Source organism: Falco rusticolus, chromosome 1 (genome assembly GCF_015220075.1).
Source record: "Falco rusticolus isolate bFalRus1 chromosome 1, bFalRus1.pri, whole genome shotgun sequence".
NCBI lineage: Eukaryota > Metazoa > Chordata > Aves > Falconiformes > Falconidae > Falco > Falco rusticolus.
In genome coordinates this window covers 95,185,183-95,199,929 of record NC_051187.1, presented here as the reverse complement: position 1 = coordinate 95,199,929, position 14,747 = coordinate 95,185,183, and the positions used below count along the sequence as shown (strand labels likewise).

The window sequence follows — 14,747 nt, the reverse complement described above, 5'->3', positions numbered from 1 at the left end:
TGTCCTTTCTTAGGCCAGCTGTTCTCTGCTTCAGAGAGGAGACCTTGATGTCCCAAAGCCTTCTGGTTTTTTCCATAGCATGGGGAAACATTGACAGGTGCCACAAAGAAGAGGAGCCTTGCTCCATTTAATAATCTAGTACAGTCAGTCAGATTAGCCAGGCCATGATCTGGTCCTAAGTATAAAAGTAAAAGAGTACCTAGACCTTTAATACCTTACTAGCTCTTAGAACCAGAACTAGTTAAATTACTGACAAGGGACAGTAGGACTTCACTGCTGAGCACCATCAGAAAAGAATTGTGCCTGTTCTGTCTTTCCTTTGAAAGAGGAGAGACTACCTCTTCTACTGCCTGTTTGGGAAAGGCTTGAATAAACTGAGTGGCTTTCACAGTGTGATCAAAATTCACTTGACTCAGGATCTGAGGAACCGATTCCAGGAAGCATCCTGGAGATAACAATTTCCTCACTCTCCTTGAACCCAGATACTTATGTTTTTATGCTCCTGTACAAAAATACAATTATTGAAAAGTTTAACTGCTTTTGCCTTTTAATGGGTTAGTAACACTCTTTAAATCTGAAAGAAAAAAGGGATAATGTTCCAGAGGGCCTTTGTAAGTGCCAGTAGTGTGCAGTTCTGTCTACACAAATTACAGGAGACCACTGTTCAGCACAGAAGGCAACAGTAGCAAGCAAATAACTTGTGTTTCTGCACTGAGATTCCTTAGGTGGCTTTTACCTTATGTCACTGATCTGGCATGGTTGCTATTTAAACATACATTATAAAATAGGACTAAATAGCATGTTCATATTCATTGGTACAGACTAATTTGAACTGCTGGCATACTTACAGCCACCATATGATCCACCAGTTTAGGCAAGGAGATGGTAACTCATTGCAACCAAAATAAAAACTGTCCAGGAAGATTTTTTCCTCTTGATCCATAATTATTGATGCAAAGATGCAACTGTATGATGGCATGTAGCACTATCTTAAGCAGATCTGTATGATGTTGGTCAAATACATTTTGAAAACAGCATCACAAACTTGTGTTCATTGCTTCCTGTTTATGCTTAGGGAAAAGTTCTGATTTAAAAGAAGTGGGGTTTTTGATTGCTAGCGCTGTCAACCAGGTTCTGACACCTATTCAAGAATAGGTGTCCTGTTTTGGCTTTGCAGAGGAAACAAGAAAAACAGTTGCAGTTTTTTGTTGTCAACAAGTACAAATCTGAATGCAGACATGGCTAAGACTATAGAGTAAGACAGCACTGGAGTCTTATTCCTGGTTCTCGCTACGAGGTCAGGAGGGAGAATAGTGTGAAAAAAAGCCAGCAAATCTTTACGTCCCTTAGTCCCAGATCAGTGTAATTTCGGCTGGATCTGTCTGCCAGACATCTAGAATATATAGACAAGGTTACGAGAGCACCCAAAGTCAAGCAGCAGGTTGGAATTGCAAAGTGACCCAAAGCAGAATCAAATGTGTGACGTGAGACTGCTCTTCTCCTTCCCTAAGGGCTTGCCCCAGGCAGTGAATGGATTGGGATGGTACTACCACAATTTTAAAAGAGACTACAGAAAAGCAGCTGAACACTGGTTAATTGCTGAAGAATTGGGGAATCCAGATGCATCGTACAACCTTGGTGTCCTTTATTTAGATGGGATTTACCCTGGAGTACCTGGTAGAAATCAAGTGAGTAAATATTTAATAGTACTATTTCTTACATTAGGGCCCAGTTTAGAAGTTTTTGCTTCATTTTCGAGACCGCTGTGTTCACTCTGAGTTGGATTTTGATACTTCTATCACAAAGAAGGGTGTTACTGGGGAATTCAGTCAGATTGCTTAGAGAGAGATGTTACTCAAATATCTCAGTCATACTTATGTGTGTGTTTGTGTTCCTTTAATTTAGAAACAAAGCAGGTGCAGGTTTAGCTCCAGGGACTGCCTCTGCTTTCCTCCTTCCAGAGACAGCAGGCAGGATAATGTATGCTCTCACATCGTGTGATCCTTTTGGTATCTCTCAGTTTTAGAATGGAAAGTAGGTAAAGGATGCTTTCCACAATAGATGAAAGCAGCAGAACCTTGTCCTTGAGCTTGTGAACTACATTCACATAGCTTCTGAGACTGTCACAACTACAGTGAGAGACCTTCAAGCCAATGTAACTACTTGCAAATGTAACTATTTAATACACTCCTGGTAGACCGCAATATTTTGGTTTGTCTTTCTGTGACAGTACATTTATTAACTTTTCTCAGTGACATGTGCAGAATTAATTTTCCCCTAATAGGAAGGGTCTACTCAAGTTATATTTCTTTTAAATAACTAGAGAGTTTACAGCCAACAGCACATAGTGAGGCAAGCTGTAATAGATGCAAGAAGACCTTGTGATTGGAGCTAAAAGATGTTTCCAGCATGGCTTGTGGGTTCTGAGATCCGGATATACTCCAGACAGTGAGCATATCTGCTGCCAACAGCAGCAGCACTCACCAACATGTGCATTCGGCAAATGCATTTTCCTTCCTGAGGGACCAAAATACCTTTCAGGGTGGACTGATTATAAGAGTACACCTAAAAGTGCTCAGGCTTCTTTATTTACCAAAGCTATGGGCAAGGAGGCGTATGTTATGGCTGTGATGGATGCTCTGAAGTCCATGCTTACCCACAGAAAATGTATATTGATGGTTAAAGATTTCCTGAAATGAATTATTTCGGGCTGTATGCTGCTTTGGTTTATATTTCAGATTACTATTTCTGAGGGTAAGACATGGAGAGCCACAGAGCCCTCCTGCTTCTGCAACTCTGGCCCGGGCTACTCAGCCTGTGTTATCTTCTATAAACCAGTTTCAGGGGCTTGAGTACCATGGTTGCACACTGCTGGGCATACTGAGCATTGCTGCTCCGCCCCAGCCCTCACTTAGGCATCGCCAGAGCAGAAGTCCTGTTTCCCAAGACCCCTTGTTAATCTCTCTACTAGTGAACAACTAATTTTACTTTTGTCAGTATACACAAGACTTGTATGTTACCATGTGTTAGTTACACATTTAGACACTTTCCTCTTTGACATTCCATATATTACCGGAATTTATGTGTTTAAAAACCTTTTCCCAGTCTAAACTATTAAAAAGTTAGAAGAAAGGTATTAATTTCACCTAAGTACATTAAAGTACTTAAACTGGCTTGCCCTCATTAGCCAATTGCCTCTTTTAATTCATTTGCTGAAATTAATCCCAGGAAACAAAACTCAGTAAACGTTAATAATGCAGCCTTGCGAATTGTGTCTTGTTTCTTCACAGACAGTTGCTGCACGCTATTTCTATAAAGCTGCTCAAGGAGGACACATAGAAGGGACTTTACGATGCTCTCTGTACTACATCACAGGAAATATGGAAGACTTCCCTAGAGATCCGGAAAAAGCTGTAATGTAAGGAATGAAACCCTTGGTTAAAGGAGAATATATTTCTGGTGGGATTATCTTGATTAATGGTGTTTTTTGAGTCCGTAGCCTAAGTATCTTGTACTTAATGGTGCTTACCTCCTTGACAAAAGGTTGTTCTGCAGTAAAGTTTAATCCACATGAATATGTATATTATTTAAATGACCAGTAGACTTTGAGAGATGTTGAGTACTTTTAGTACTTTTTTTTTCTGGAACAACTCAGAGAGATTATATGGAACAACTCTGAGACGTATCTAACAAAGCCATGCTTATTCGATTTTCAAGAAATACTAGTCTCCTGATGTGGTAGGACTGATACTTTGTATCAGGAAAAAGGCAGATAATTAGTTATAGCACTTATTAACTTAGGTTTGTTTTCTTAAAAAAAAAAAAAAAAAGAAAAGAAAAACAAGGAACTACTTTTGCTGATAAAAAACATGGGATGTCTCTAGTATGCTCAGAGATGAACGGGCAAAATGTTCTCATTCAGTCGACAGTTAAAAGACTGATGTAGCAATTACTGTGAAACTCCATAGTTTGTCTCATGAAAGAAGTCAGAAAGTGATCCCATATGCTTTTGTGTCCTTTGAGTCAGTGTGAGTTGGGATAATGTTACTGGAGCACAGCTGTTCATTTCTTGTTTTTTGTTCTTTTCTACAGCTGGGCAAAACACATTGCAGAGAAGAACGGCTACTTAGGGCATGTCATCAGAAAAGCTCTCAATGCTTATCTGGAGCTTTCATGGTTTGTTTGTTCTGTTCTCTTCAAATTCATTTTCTATTTTCACTTAACTTTATAGCGTGATAAAATAATTAACATTGGGCCATCACCTCAAAAAAACACAAATAGCAACACCACTGAAATCAGTAGCAAAACACCTATTGACATCAAGGGAGGGAGGAGTTGACCCAAAGCCTAATTCAACAGTTATGACAGAATCAAGTGAAAAAGAGGGAGTTTGTAGTGAAATATTGTTGTACTGGCTGTCTGTGGTTTTCATCCCACAGTACTGTAGCATGTAATGTGTACTGGATTAGCCAGAGGAATGCCTTTCATTTTTAATATACCCTCTGTTCCAAAAACCATATTCTGCTTTCCCTCTTCTGTATAATTCCGTGTCATGAAAACTCAGGCTGCTGGATTAGATTTGTTCTTCTTTTGTATATAATTAGTACTATCTTTTCTATAAAGTGTAATAGGAGGTTACAATATCCAATAAGCCAACCAAGAAGTTTCAAAATAGCCTCCAGGTTAGTGCTCCATTTTTGCAGTGACCTGTAGGCATGAGCATCGGATACTGTACATGCAGGTATCAGGCTGTCACATGTGATTAAAACAGGCTACTTTAGTCCTGCAGCCTCCCTATGCTAGTGCTTAATTACTGCTTCAGGCTTAAGAGATCTATAAGGAACTGCCAGCCTACTGTTCTGAGTAATTGATTCCTAGAAGTTTCTTTTTATTAGGTCCATCACAGACATTTCTCTTGAGATGTGACCTCATTTTTCAACACTGAAAAAGTCTCAGTTAATGTTTTTGTAGCATGTTCTGATGTACAAGCCTGTGACTCTGCCCAGCTCACTCTGCATACAGTCACATGAAAGTCCTGTGCACATGCCAGGTATAGCATTAAGATCCCAGGAGGTCTGGGGTTTGGTCTCTGCCATGGTTTTAAATTGTGTTGTGGAGAAAATCACTGGAAGCGTGACCCTTCAATAGGAAGCTTTAGTAGGAAAAAATTACACCAACTGTTGAGTTTTTTTTTATCTTGTCATTTTAAAACCAAACACGTGCTTTTAAAGACTTCTCTTAATTTTGATTGCTTAATCTTCATAATACCGAGTAGGTGGGTGACAGAGAACATGAAAGAGATGCTGTCCTCTACAGTCATGAGCGGCGCTGTACTACTGTACTGTAATACTGAATTGCTATACCGCAAATGCAAAACTAGCTTTTATTACTTGATTTTACAGTCAGTGAGATGCCTAGATTCCATAGGGGGACTGAGAATGTTATTCTATTCACACATTCAAATATAACGAGAGAAAATTCCTGTTACAAAAATTTCATAGTCTAAAAAGACAGGACAAACAAGTCATTGAAATAAAAGGGTGAAGCTTATACAGGTAGTACCCAGGTGAATGTTTGACAGATACATACACAGCTAAGTTAATTACAGATTTTTTTAAAGTGTAGGAGGTAAGGGTCTCTTAAGAATGTTTTGTCTGAAACATTTAAATAGATAATTGGGCTTAATATCAAATCAACTGTATCATCAGTCTTGCACTTAGAATAAATGTATGCTGGACCTAATCTAGCTTCAGTGCAAGAGAGAAAACTGCAGATTCTTGAGATCTGTGGCAGGTTGTTACACAATGAGCCAACTAAGAGGTTGTTACATTGCCAGTAGATGTAGCTGTTGCATGGGTTTGCCAGCCTCTTGCTTTTAAACGTTCTACCAAAATTTTGCTCTTAGGTGATTTTATCAATTCATTTAGTGGGATTTTTTTAACTATTAACTAAAACGCATGCTATTTTTGTCAGGTTAGTCACTGATTTATTTTATCTTAACGACAGGCATGAAGCTCTGCTGCATTATGTATTAGCAGCTGAAACTGGGATTGAAGTGTCACAGTCAAATCTAGCACACATTTGTGAAGAAAGACCAGTAAGTAAATGTATTCACAGCTCATGATCCCAAAAGGAACACTTGCTAATAATAACGTGATTCTAGTCTCTTATCTGTGTTATGAATGGATGGATCAATTCTTTTCTTTCCAGGACCTAGCAAGGAAATACCTAGCAACTGACTGTGTTTGGAGATACTACAATTTCTCTGTATCTCAAGTCAACGCACCATCATTTGGTATGTATAAGGAATTCTCTCTGAATTTTAATTTTACGGGTTTTTATTTTATTTTAAAAACTACATTTTTTATAACTTCTATGTGAGTGAGCAAGTTAAGGGAAGAGTAATCCCTGCTTATCAGACATTTCCTTTTTGGTAGACAGAAAGGCATTTTAAGTCTTGTGTTTCAGCACAGCTTTTCTGAGAATTTCCTTTTTATGGCATAAAATGGATAAAATTTGAATAAAATAATAAAAAAAGACCAAGCTAAGCCCTGAGAAGGGGCTAGATAGCTAGATATTTAGAAGCCTAAGCAATTGGTTCAAGGTTTAAGAAAAAAAAAATAGCAGTAGACTTTAGGAGCTCATGCTGTTTAGTTTATCAAAAAGAAAATCCAAAAGCAAATATGCTTCCATATCATAATTGAGTCATGAGAAACTAATGAAGGCTAAAGGATTCCTTATCTAATTTATTATGAGTTTTTCTTTAGGGGGTACAGAGTTTATCAACATTGGCACAGCTTACCTTGGGGAACTAAAGGATTCTCTGTTAAGGAAAAAAAAAAAAAAAGACTTATTTACATATAATAAGTTACATTCCTCTGGCCTTAGATTTTACTACACCTGTGATTTTAGTGACTAAGTAATCTTGTTGCCTTTGAAAGAGTTACTCAATATTTGAAAACATTGATCTGATTGTCTCACAAAAAGGTTTAGGTGCTTTGTAAGAAGCACATGGAAAAGTGGAGTGAACATAACAAGGCAGAAACTGAATGCCACATTGATAGAGCCTGAAGCCACAGGAGCTGACAAACCCTGTTAGCTTTCACAAGGAGTTTGTAGATGCCTTAGCAAGGTGCAGTTTTATTCACCCTTCGGCAGATCCGCAATCTTACGTTAGAAAAGGACAATCTTACATTAGAAAAACTTCTGAAGATCAGACTCATGGAGTGAGACTGTGATTTCATTCAAGTAAAGGAGAAAAGACTTGCTAGGTTCAAGAGGGGAAGAATTTTATTACTTTACCTCTTCCTCACATGAGTAACATAACCCCTCTCTGCAGTAGTGGAGCATCAAATCCCCAGTGTAGGGCCTGGGATGGAGAGTCTAACCCTGGCAGCAGAGTATTGCAGGGCTATGTTATCTCTGCAGGGTGACCTCAAGGCCGCTGCCTGTTCAGGAGTGCTCTCTGGGCCAGGGCTGGAGTGATGCAGTTGGTGTGGTTCAGGGGAGCTCTCCTCTTCATGGTTTGCTAAAGCATCCATTGCCTTTCCCTCAGCATCTGTGCCAGCCTATCCACTTAGTCTTTCCGCCTTTGCTGTTGGGTCAGCGAATGACTTGCTTGCTGGAAGTGCTTTGCTATAGTCCCCTGTAAAAACAGGTGGGTTTTCTAGGTAGCTGCCGTAGACACACAGGGCAAGGTGTAGGAGTGTTTCAAACCATTTGGGGAAAGCTTAGGTTAAATAAGCATAGACAGTCATGGGAATTTTTAAGTTCTTCAACACAGATTAGGAATCATGCTTGCTCCTGTCTGGGTCAGTGTCCACAGCATTTCATTACTGTGCAATATCACAGAAAGATGTTTGTAAAATATTTGCTGGGCATTGTTTCCTTCTAGACCAGGAAAATTTTATACCTACCATCGTCCTAGGTTGGGATGGATTTGAAATTAAGGAAATTATTGTCAGCAAAGTTCTGTAACTTTGGGGATGGATTCAGCCACCACAGTGACAGGTACAGAACAAACTTAGACAGCATGTGTTTAAGTCTCTTCAAGTTAGTAGGGCTAGCCTGAATAATAAGGCTACAGGTTGCCCAAGGGCAGATTCAGCAGGTGAAGAAGGAAGCAGTATAAAGTTTCTACATCTCAATTTTGTAAAAGTAGCAATCTGGTTCACTAGATTCGTTAAAGAGAAACCATGAGAAATTTCATTCAAGGTAAGTATTTTCAGTGGGCAGGCTGTTGTAAAGTAGCCACAGAGACAACCAGAGAGAGACTTTTTTTAAAAAATTATGTGCTACTGGTTTCTTCTACAGCTTATTTGAAGATGGGTGATTTCTACTACTATGGTTACCACAACCAGTCTAAGGACCTTGAGCTCTCAATGCGGATGTATGCACAAGCGGCATTAGAGGGAGATTCACAGGTGGGTCTGCAGCTGTAATGTGTTCATAAAACGTCAGAGTTTAGAACAGTCTGAGGATTTATCTGAGACCGATTATTCTGCTTGACTATATCTGCACTGAAGAAACCTGCTAGAATAAGTTATAATTATTTCAAAATAGCTTGTGAGTCAGTAGTTGCTGTTTTATGATAACAGAAGGTAGACCTAGCACAGATGGACAGTCCTAGAATTAATATGTTTTGAAAGCTAAAGGTGAATGGCCTAATGCAGTGCTGCCTTACCTTGGCACAATTGATTCTGTTGTGACCTTGGTATTTTTGCTGTGGCAAGAGGAAGAATTAATAGACTGTTGAGTTTTATTCCATTCCTATCCTTTGCTACGTTAGGATATAAACAAGAAGAATGACCTGTTTCTCTTGGTATCTTGAGTGAATCCCAGGGTGAATTTTGTTCGCTCCACCAACAAAAGGTTCATCTTAAAATTCTTTATAATTAAAAGATACACCATATCACATTACCAAAGACATGCAGTTTCAACACTGAATTTGTTGCCCTCAGACCCTCCTGAAGTTTCCAGGGTGCAGTATTCTGTCCTTATGACAATGTCCCCAGACAGTATCTTGTATGTGAATTTTTTAGAGGTGACATAGTTGGGTTCTGTTTTAAGGATATTAGGATAAAACATTACTGCTGAACTAGCAAAGGAAAGAAGAGATGCATGAGCAGTTACTTCAAAGTATGAAAGCCAGACTTGATGGGGAATCCTGTAATACATCTCATGTGTGTGCATCTTCATGGTTCTGAAGAGACAGGGATGCCTAAGTCTTGTCCAAGAAGGCAAAGCTGTAAGATTAAAGTCTTAAATTGTCTGGGGGAAATTTCTGCTCTCAATTTCACTGTTCAAATTGCTATTGATCTAGAGAGCTAGGTGGAGGTGAATTAAACAGTAACAGAACAGGAATCCATTTCTGCTTAGAGTTATTTCCCTATTAGATAAAAGATTAAGTTTAATATTGGGGCTGCATTTAAAGAGCAACTAAAAATGAGAAAGCTCAGATCTTTTTCCAGATGGTTTCTAAGAAAACAGCATGGTATAACAAATGAATGTCAGTTCTCTTGCATTTTCGGTATTTACCTGGGTATATGGTCAGGAGGAAAGGCTTTCATAATTATTCAGTAAAGATCACATTATACTTAATTAATTTATACAAGGAAGTTATAATTATTTAGATACTTTATGCTTACAGTAGACCTTAAATATACATATGAAAATTTAATGTTTAAAAAGCATGTATGCTTTTTTATTGTTAGGGTTTCTTTAATTTGGCCCTTGTCATTGAAGAGGGTAACTCTATACCTTCCTACATTCTGGATCACTTGGAAATTGATCAGGCATTGCATTCTAGTAATACGTCACTTCTTCAGGAACTTTATTACAGGTGAGTCTTATTTCCCCTTAATCAGCATCTTCTGTCTTTATGTGTGAGTAACATTTACTCCAGAGAACAGCAACTCCTGTAATTATTAACTTTGTTCACCTGTATGACTTAAGGCACATTAAGGTCAGCATGTGTGAAATACATAAATTACCTAAATGTATTTCAGTTTATGCCTGTTAAAAGAGACCTCATTATATGTGGTTATCTGAAATAGCAGGGACTAGATTTAATGATCCAGGAGGTCTTTTCCAATTCGATGTATTTAAGTTCCTAAATTAGGCACTGACAATTTGTATACAGTCCAAAACAATCTTTTAATGATAAATTGAGCATAATTTAATTGGAACTTAAAAGTATGTAACTGGCATAATAACAGTCCTGCCTGTTTATTCTGCAAAGACATTCCGGTCTGGCACAGACGTGGCACAGAATATTAGGTATGTGAGAAGGTTACAGGTTGTTGCCTGTGCCAGCACTGCTCATGCACAAACCACCTGGAGACTTCTGGTTCCAGTACAGAACTTAGGTTGCTTAAGCTTACACAGTATTTGGTGAATTTGTGGAATTGCCTTTCAGATGTTTAAAGTAGGAGGAGCTAGCAGTTAATTCATGAAGCTGTGAACCAAGAATGAGTAGTTTATCTTCTGTTTTGCTACTGAGTGTTGTGTGACCCAAAAAAAGCGGAGTTGGTATCAACATTAAAACCTCATTTGTTGATTCACCAACGGTCTGCTGAAATGGTTCTTCACTGCCATCAGCCTGAACTTGTACCCCAAATTACTTCCACTCCACCTGAAATTACTAGACAGATAAATAGGGCTGCTGGACCAGCTGGTCCATCTGGGACTGTAAGCTTGAGCCTGTATTCTGCCTTCACTTGGGCTGAATCCATCTGCTTTGCAACTAGAGTAACTCCTGAGTCGACAGCACTGCAGGGTTTTCCTGTCATCATACACTTTTGTCCAGAAGGGCACATACTTTTTAAAAAATATGTATATAATACATGAATTATATATAATTTTGTATAGATCACACCTATTTTTCAATATAATTTTTAATATAAAAGTTATATATATATGTACACACCCCACCCACACTCAACCCTCCCTCCTCAGCTTGGTAGAAAAGAATCCATTGTAGCTTGAAATAGATGCCTGTGATTTAGCTGTCTAAACTGCCCCAGTAGGCGAAGTCCTAACTGATGGAACTGAGAAAGCTACTCGGCTCATAGCTAGTCAGCAAAAGCACTCTTCAAGCTCTGACTGCGCTGTCTAGTACTCCATTGTCCCTAAAGCGGGTTAAGGCACCAGCATCCTGTGTAGATAAGTAAATTTTGTACATCTAATCTTAAATCAAGTCCTACTGCTGTTGACTCACATTAGTTAGAGCAAAGTATCTTGGGTATGACCTTGCACTGTGACTGCTTGGCAAGGGTAGCCTGGATGCTTAGACCTGTTGTTGACTAATAAAATAAAAAACCTGCTCCTAGGGTAAGGTATTGTGTGCTTAATGAGGTTCATCTGGTATTTCTTTGAATTTTTACTTCACCATCTGTGAGATAGCGATGATACTATCAGCTTGTTTTCCTGGGTTACTGAGGTTTGCTGCAAACCCACTTGAGGTTCCCAGATGACAGATGCCACAAAATTGTAGAGTAAGACTAATTAGTTTTAATCTTCTTGTTGTAGGTGCTGGAATAATAGTAACCAGGAATCCATTAGTCCATGCTCATTAGCATTGCTTTATTTTTACATGAGAGTTTTCTGGAACAATATTTTACAATCTACTGTGGTATGTATTTCTGCTTTGGTACATGCAGAGCTCATTTGGAGCACTACCTTGGCTTTGCATGGCTCTAATTCTGTTTTCAAACTTACTGTCACAGATCTACTTCATGGGAACCTTTCTTTTATCGATTCTGGTTGCATTTGCAGTGCAGTATTTTCAGTCTTTATCTGGTAAGTATTTGTCATAGTAAAACTAAAGAAAAAGAATGATCTCTTTGTTTCAGTAAAAACTTGAAAAACAAAAGCAGGAATTCTAGATTTGGTAGTGGTGCAGCAACTTCTTTGACATGCAGGTAATTTTCTGATCATTGAAAAGGAGTGGATGAAGCAAAGCATAGGTTTAAGCCTGTTGGTTTCTGGAGAATTTCCCTTGGTAAAGGAGATTCTTAATAAAAACATTAACTGCAGGAGATTATGACTGGAAACAAGAGATTATTTCCTTTCTCTCAACATGCAGTGTTGTTAGAGTAATTATATGACTTGGATTTCATGTGTTGTCGCTGCAGTATGCAATGAGACTGTTCCCTGTTTCATACAACTGGATCCATTCAGATACGAGGTGGGAGAAAAAGCGAGGTTCAGAGAGCTGGTACACTGGAGTAACTTAGGAGAAGGCAGCTCAGCCTCTTCAGACCAGTAACAGAATCAGTAAATACATTCAATCAGCACTTGCAGACTCCTCCTGTCCTAAACTGGAAAGCCTTGCTGTATATGTTGTCGTTTCTGATGGGACAGAGAATATTAAGAGACAGAAAACCAAATGCCAGACTTCAGTCTGTTAAAATTCCCATTATTTTTTTTACTATATTAAAAGAGACATCAGAGACAAAACTACATTGCTCAGGAAAGGAGAAAAAGCCCTACCATCACATGCAAAAATTATAAGTCATCATTTTAAAAGCGTTGCCAGCTTCAAGCAAGTGTTTCATTTCAAATCACGAAACAGGATCTTGGTCGGAAAGTTGTGAAATTAATGTTACCAGTTACAAAAATAATTTCTTCCACCAAATACATTTTCTTACATTGTGTTTTAACCTCAGTAGGCAGTTTAAGCCTATGTCAGAAAATACTGTTTTCTGACATATTTCCATAACAAAATACAGAAAAAAATTACTTTCCACATTGACAGCCTACCTCTATAGGGGATAGTATTTAAAAAAACCCACAAACCACCATTAAATATACAAAATTATTTGAATTTTAAAATTCCTTAATAGCATTTAAGACATGCAGCTGTGAGTAATATGCTGACTATGGAAATAATTCTGAAAACCTTCTTTATTTTCTTACTAGCTATGACTTATGCAACTTGGGAATCATACTTCATATGTACAAAGTTTATACTTAAAGTTACAGATATTCTTCTTTCAGTATTTTCTAACCTTTTGAGTATTATCTTTATATGTTATTTTATATCCACATACTATTGAAATATTTATAAATAGACTTCTTGGATGCAGTGGGGTCTTCTCTAATAATTTCTTTTGATGTTTTTCCAAAGCCCGTAATTCTTCTGGTACAAGATCAGAACCATCATCAGATGAACTTTCTTCCTCAGGGAATAGTAATGAAGATGCTACTAGACTGGTACAGCAAGATGGATCTACTTTTTCAAATGATTTAGCACAGCAGGAATCAAACCCTCAGAATCCTCTTGTTACAAGCTGAAGTGTAGTTTTCTTATGGTTGACGTCCCATTGGGAAGATGGGATATGAATAACTACAGATCCAAGAACTGGCAACCAACCCCATCAGTGGCATTAATAATTCAGTCCAACAGCTAAAATTGTAGGCAAATTCACTGATCTGATTTCTCCGCTTCAGATTAAAAAACATCCCTGTAGTTTATTTAACACTCCAAACAGGTTATCTCACTATATCCGACACATGATCATACTGTATTTAATTGAAGGACTGGAAGAAAACATGCAAAGTCTTTGCCTAATTGAAGAAGGAGCACCCTTCCCACCGGTTTTGATGAAGAAGTAGGTTTACATATCTAATACCTTACTAAATTGCCTTTACTGCATTTGAGTTTCTTTTGCTGGTGAAGTTACCAGAATTTTCCAAATTGGAAGCATGGAAATCATGTAAAGTTAAATCCCAGCCACCAACACTTTCTAAGCTCCGTGGCACACCAGCCCGGACTTTGATACATGCAGCAATGACAATTGGTTTTTTGGCATTTTGTATTCCATCCTGAGTCTCTGATGTGAAAACTGTTTCATTTTGAAAGTAAAACACCGGGAAGATTTGCAATATGATCATAACCTAGCAGCTCTGCTGGCTACCCCTTGGTCAAAGTTTCACAAATGTCAGCAGTTCCCTGGTGGACACAACAAAATGTTTCCTGCCCTGCCAAGAGCCACTGGTTAAAGAAAGTAGCTTCCCTAATGGATAAATAAAAGAATATTTAAGTGTGAACAGATGACACAAAGTGAATGAACTATTTAATTTTTGATTCTTCCATAGCTAACATTGGCAAGGATTTATTTCATGTTCTACAGTAACTCTTAAAACCATCTAAGTGATAGTTTATTTGATAAATGTTACGTGGGATATGTGGATAATAAGTATGGAGTGCAAATGCCTTCTGTCTGATTTAAAGCTGTCTGGTAAGTGGCTGTAGGAAAGGTCTGACCTTTAAAGCAGGCGTGCGTGCACCTCTGCAAAATAGTGTAGATCACAGACTATAAATTGCATCAATCTATGCATTATTGAGGGTTAAATCCACTCTCCTTGCACTACATTATTTACTCTTGTAAATAAAGATATTTTTCTAATTCAAATTCAGCCTATATGTGGAGGATTATTTGTTTTTTTAAAGCATTAGTCAGATGATACAGTATCTTGCTGTTGCAGATTCTTAAGATCATTATTTAGGTGTCTGTTTTCTTGGCTTCAAATGGGACAATCAATCCCTTGCTTGCTTTGAGGAATACAGCATTCTCACAGAGCAGACCTGGGAGAGTTTTTGGTTTGTTTTTCAAACAAGACATACAAGTTTTCAGTAAGAAATGAATGAATTAAAAGGGAAAAAACCTTCAAACTTTCAGAGAGATTAATATGCATATATATATATATAAATGTATATGTGCACATATCACCAGAGTGTGTTT

General features: G+C 38.1%; 1 protein-coding gene across 2 annotated transcripts in view; it reads left to right on the top strand.

Annotated features, from left to right (window-relative positions):
* SEL1L3 (SEL1L family member 3) overlaps window positions 1-14,421 on the top strand; it is a 37,108-nt gene extending 22,687 nt beyond the window's left edge. For both annotated transcript variants that reach the window (XM_037390689.1, XM_037390682.1), the window contains exons 15-24: window positions 1,512-1,688; window positions 3,291-3,418; window positions 4,093-4,176; window positions 6,007-6,097; window positions 6,211-6,295; window positions 8,314-8,423; window positions 9,714-9,841; window positions 11,530-11,632; window positions 11,727-11,799; window positions 13,130-14,421. In XM_037390689.1, coding sequence (XP_037246586.1) covers window positions 1,512-1,688; window positions 3,291-3,418; window positions 4,093-4,176; window positions 6,007-6,097; window positions 6,211-6,295; window positions 8,314-8,423; window positions 9,714-9,841; window positions 11,530-11,632; window positions 11,727-11,799; window positions 13,130-13,296 — 1,146 coding nt within the window. In that variant the 3' untranslated portion in view covers window positions 13,297-14,421. The remainder of the gene's footprint in view (window positions 1-1,511; window positions 1,689-3,290; window positions 3,419-4,092; window positions 4,177-6,006; window positions 6,098-6,210; window positions 6,296-8,313; window positions 8,424-9,713; window positions 9,842-11,529; window positions 11,633-11,726; window positions 11,800-13,129) is intronic.
* The last annotated feature ends 326 nt before the right edge of the window (window positions 14,422-14,747 follow it).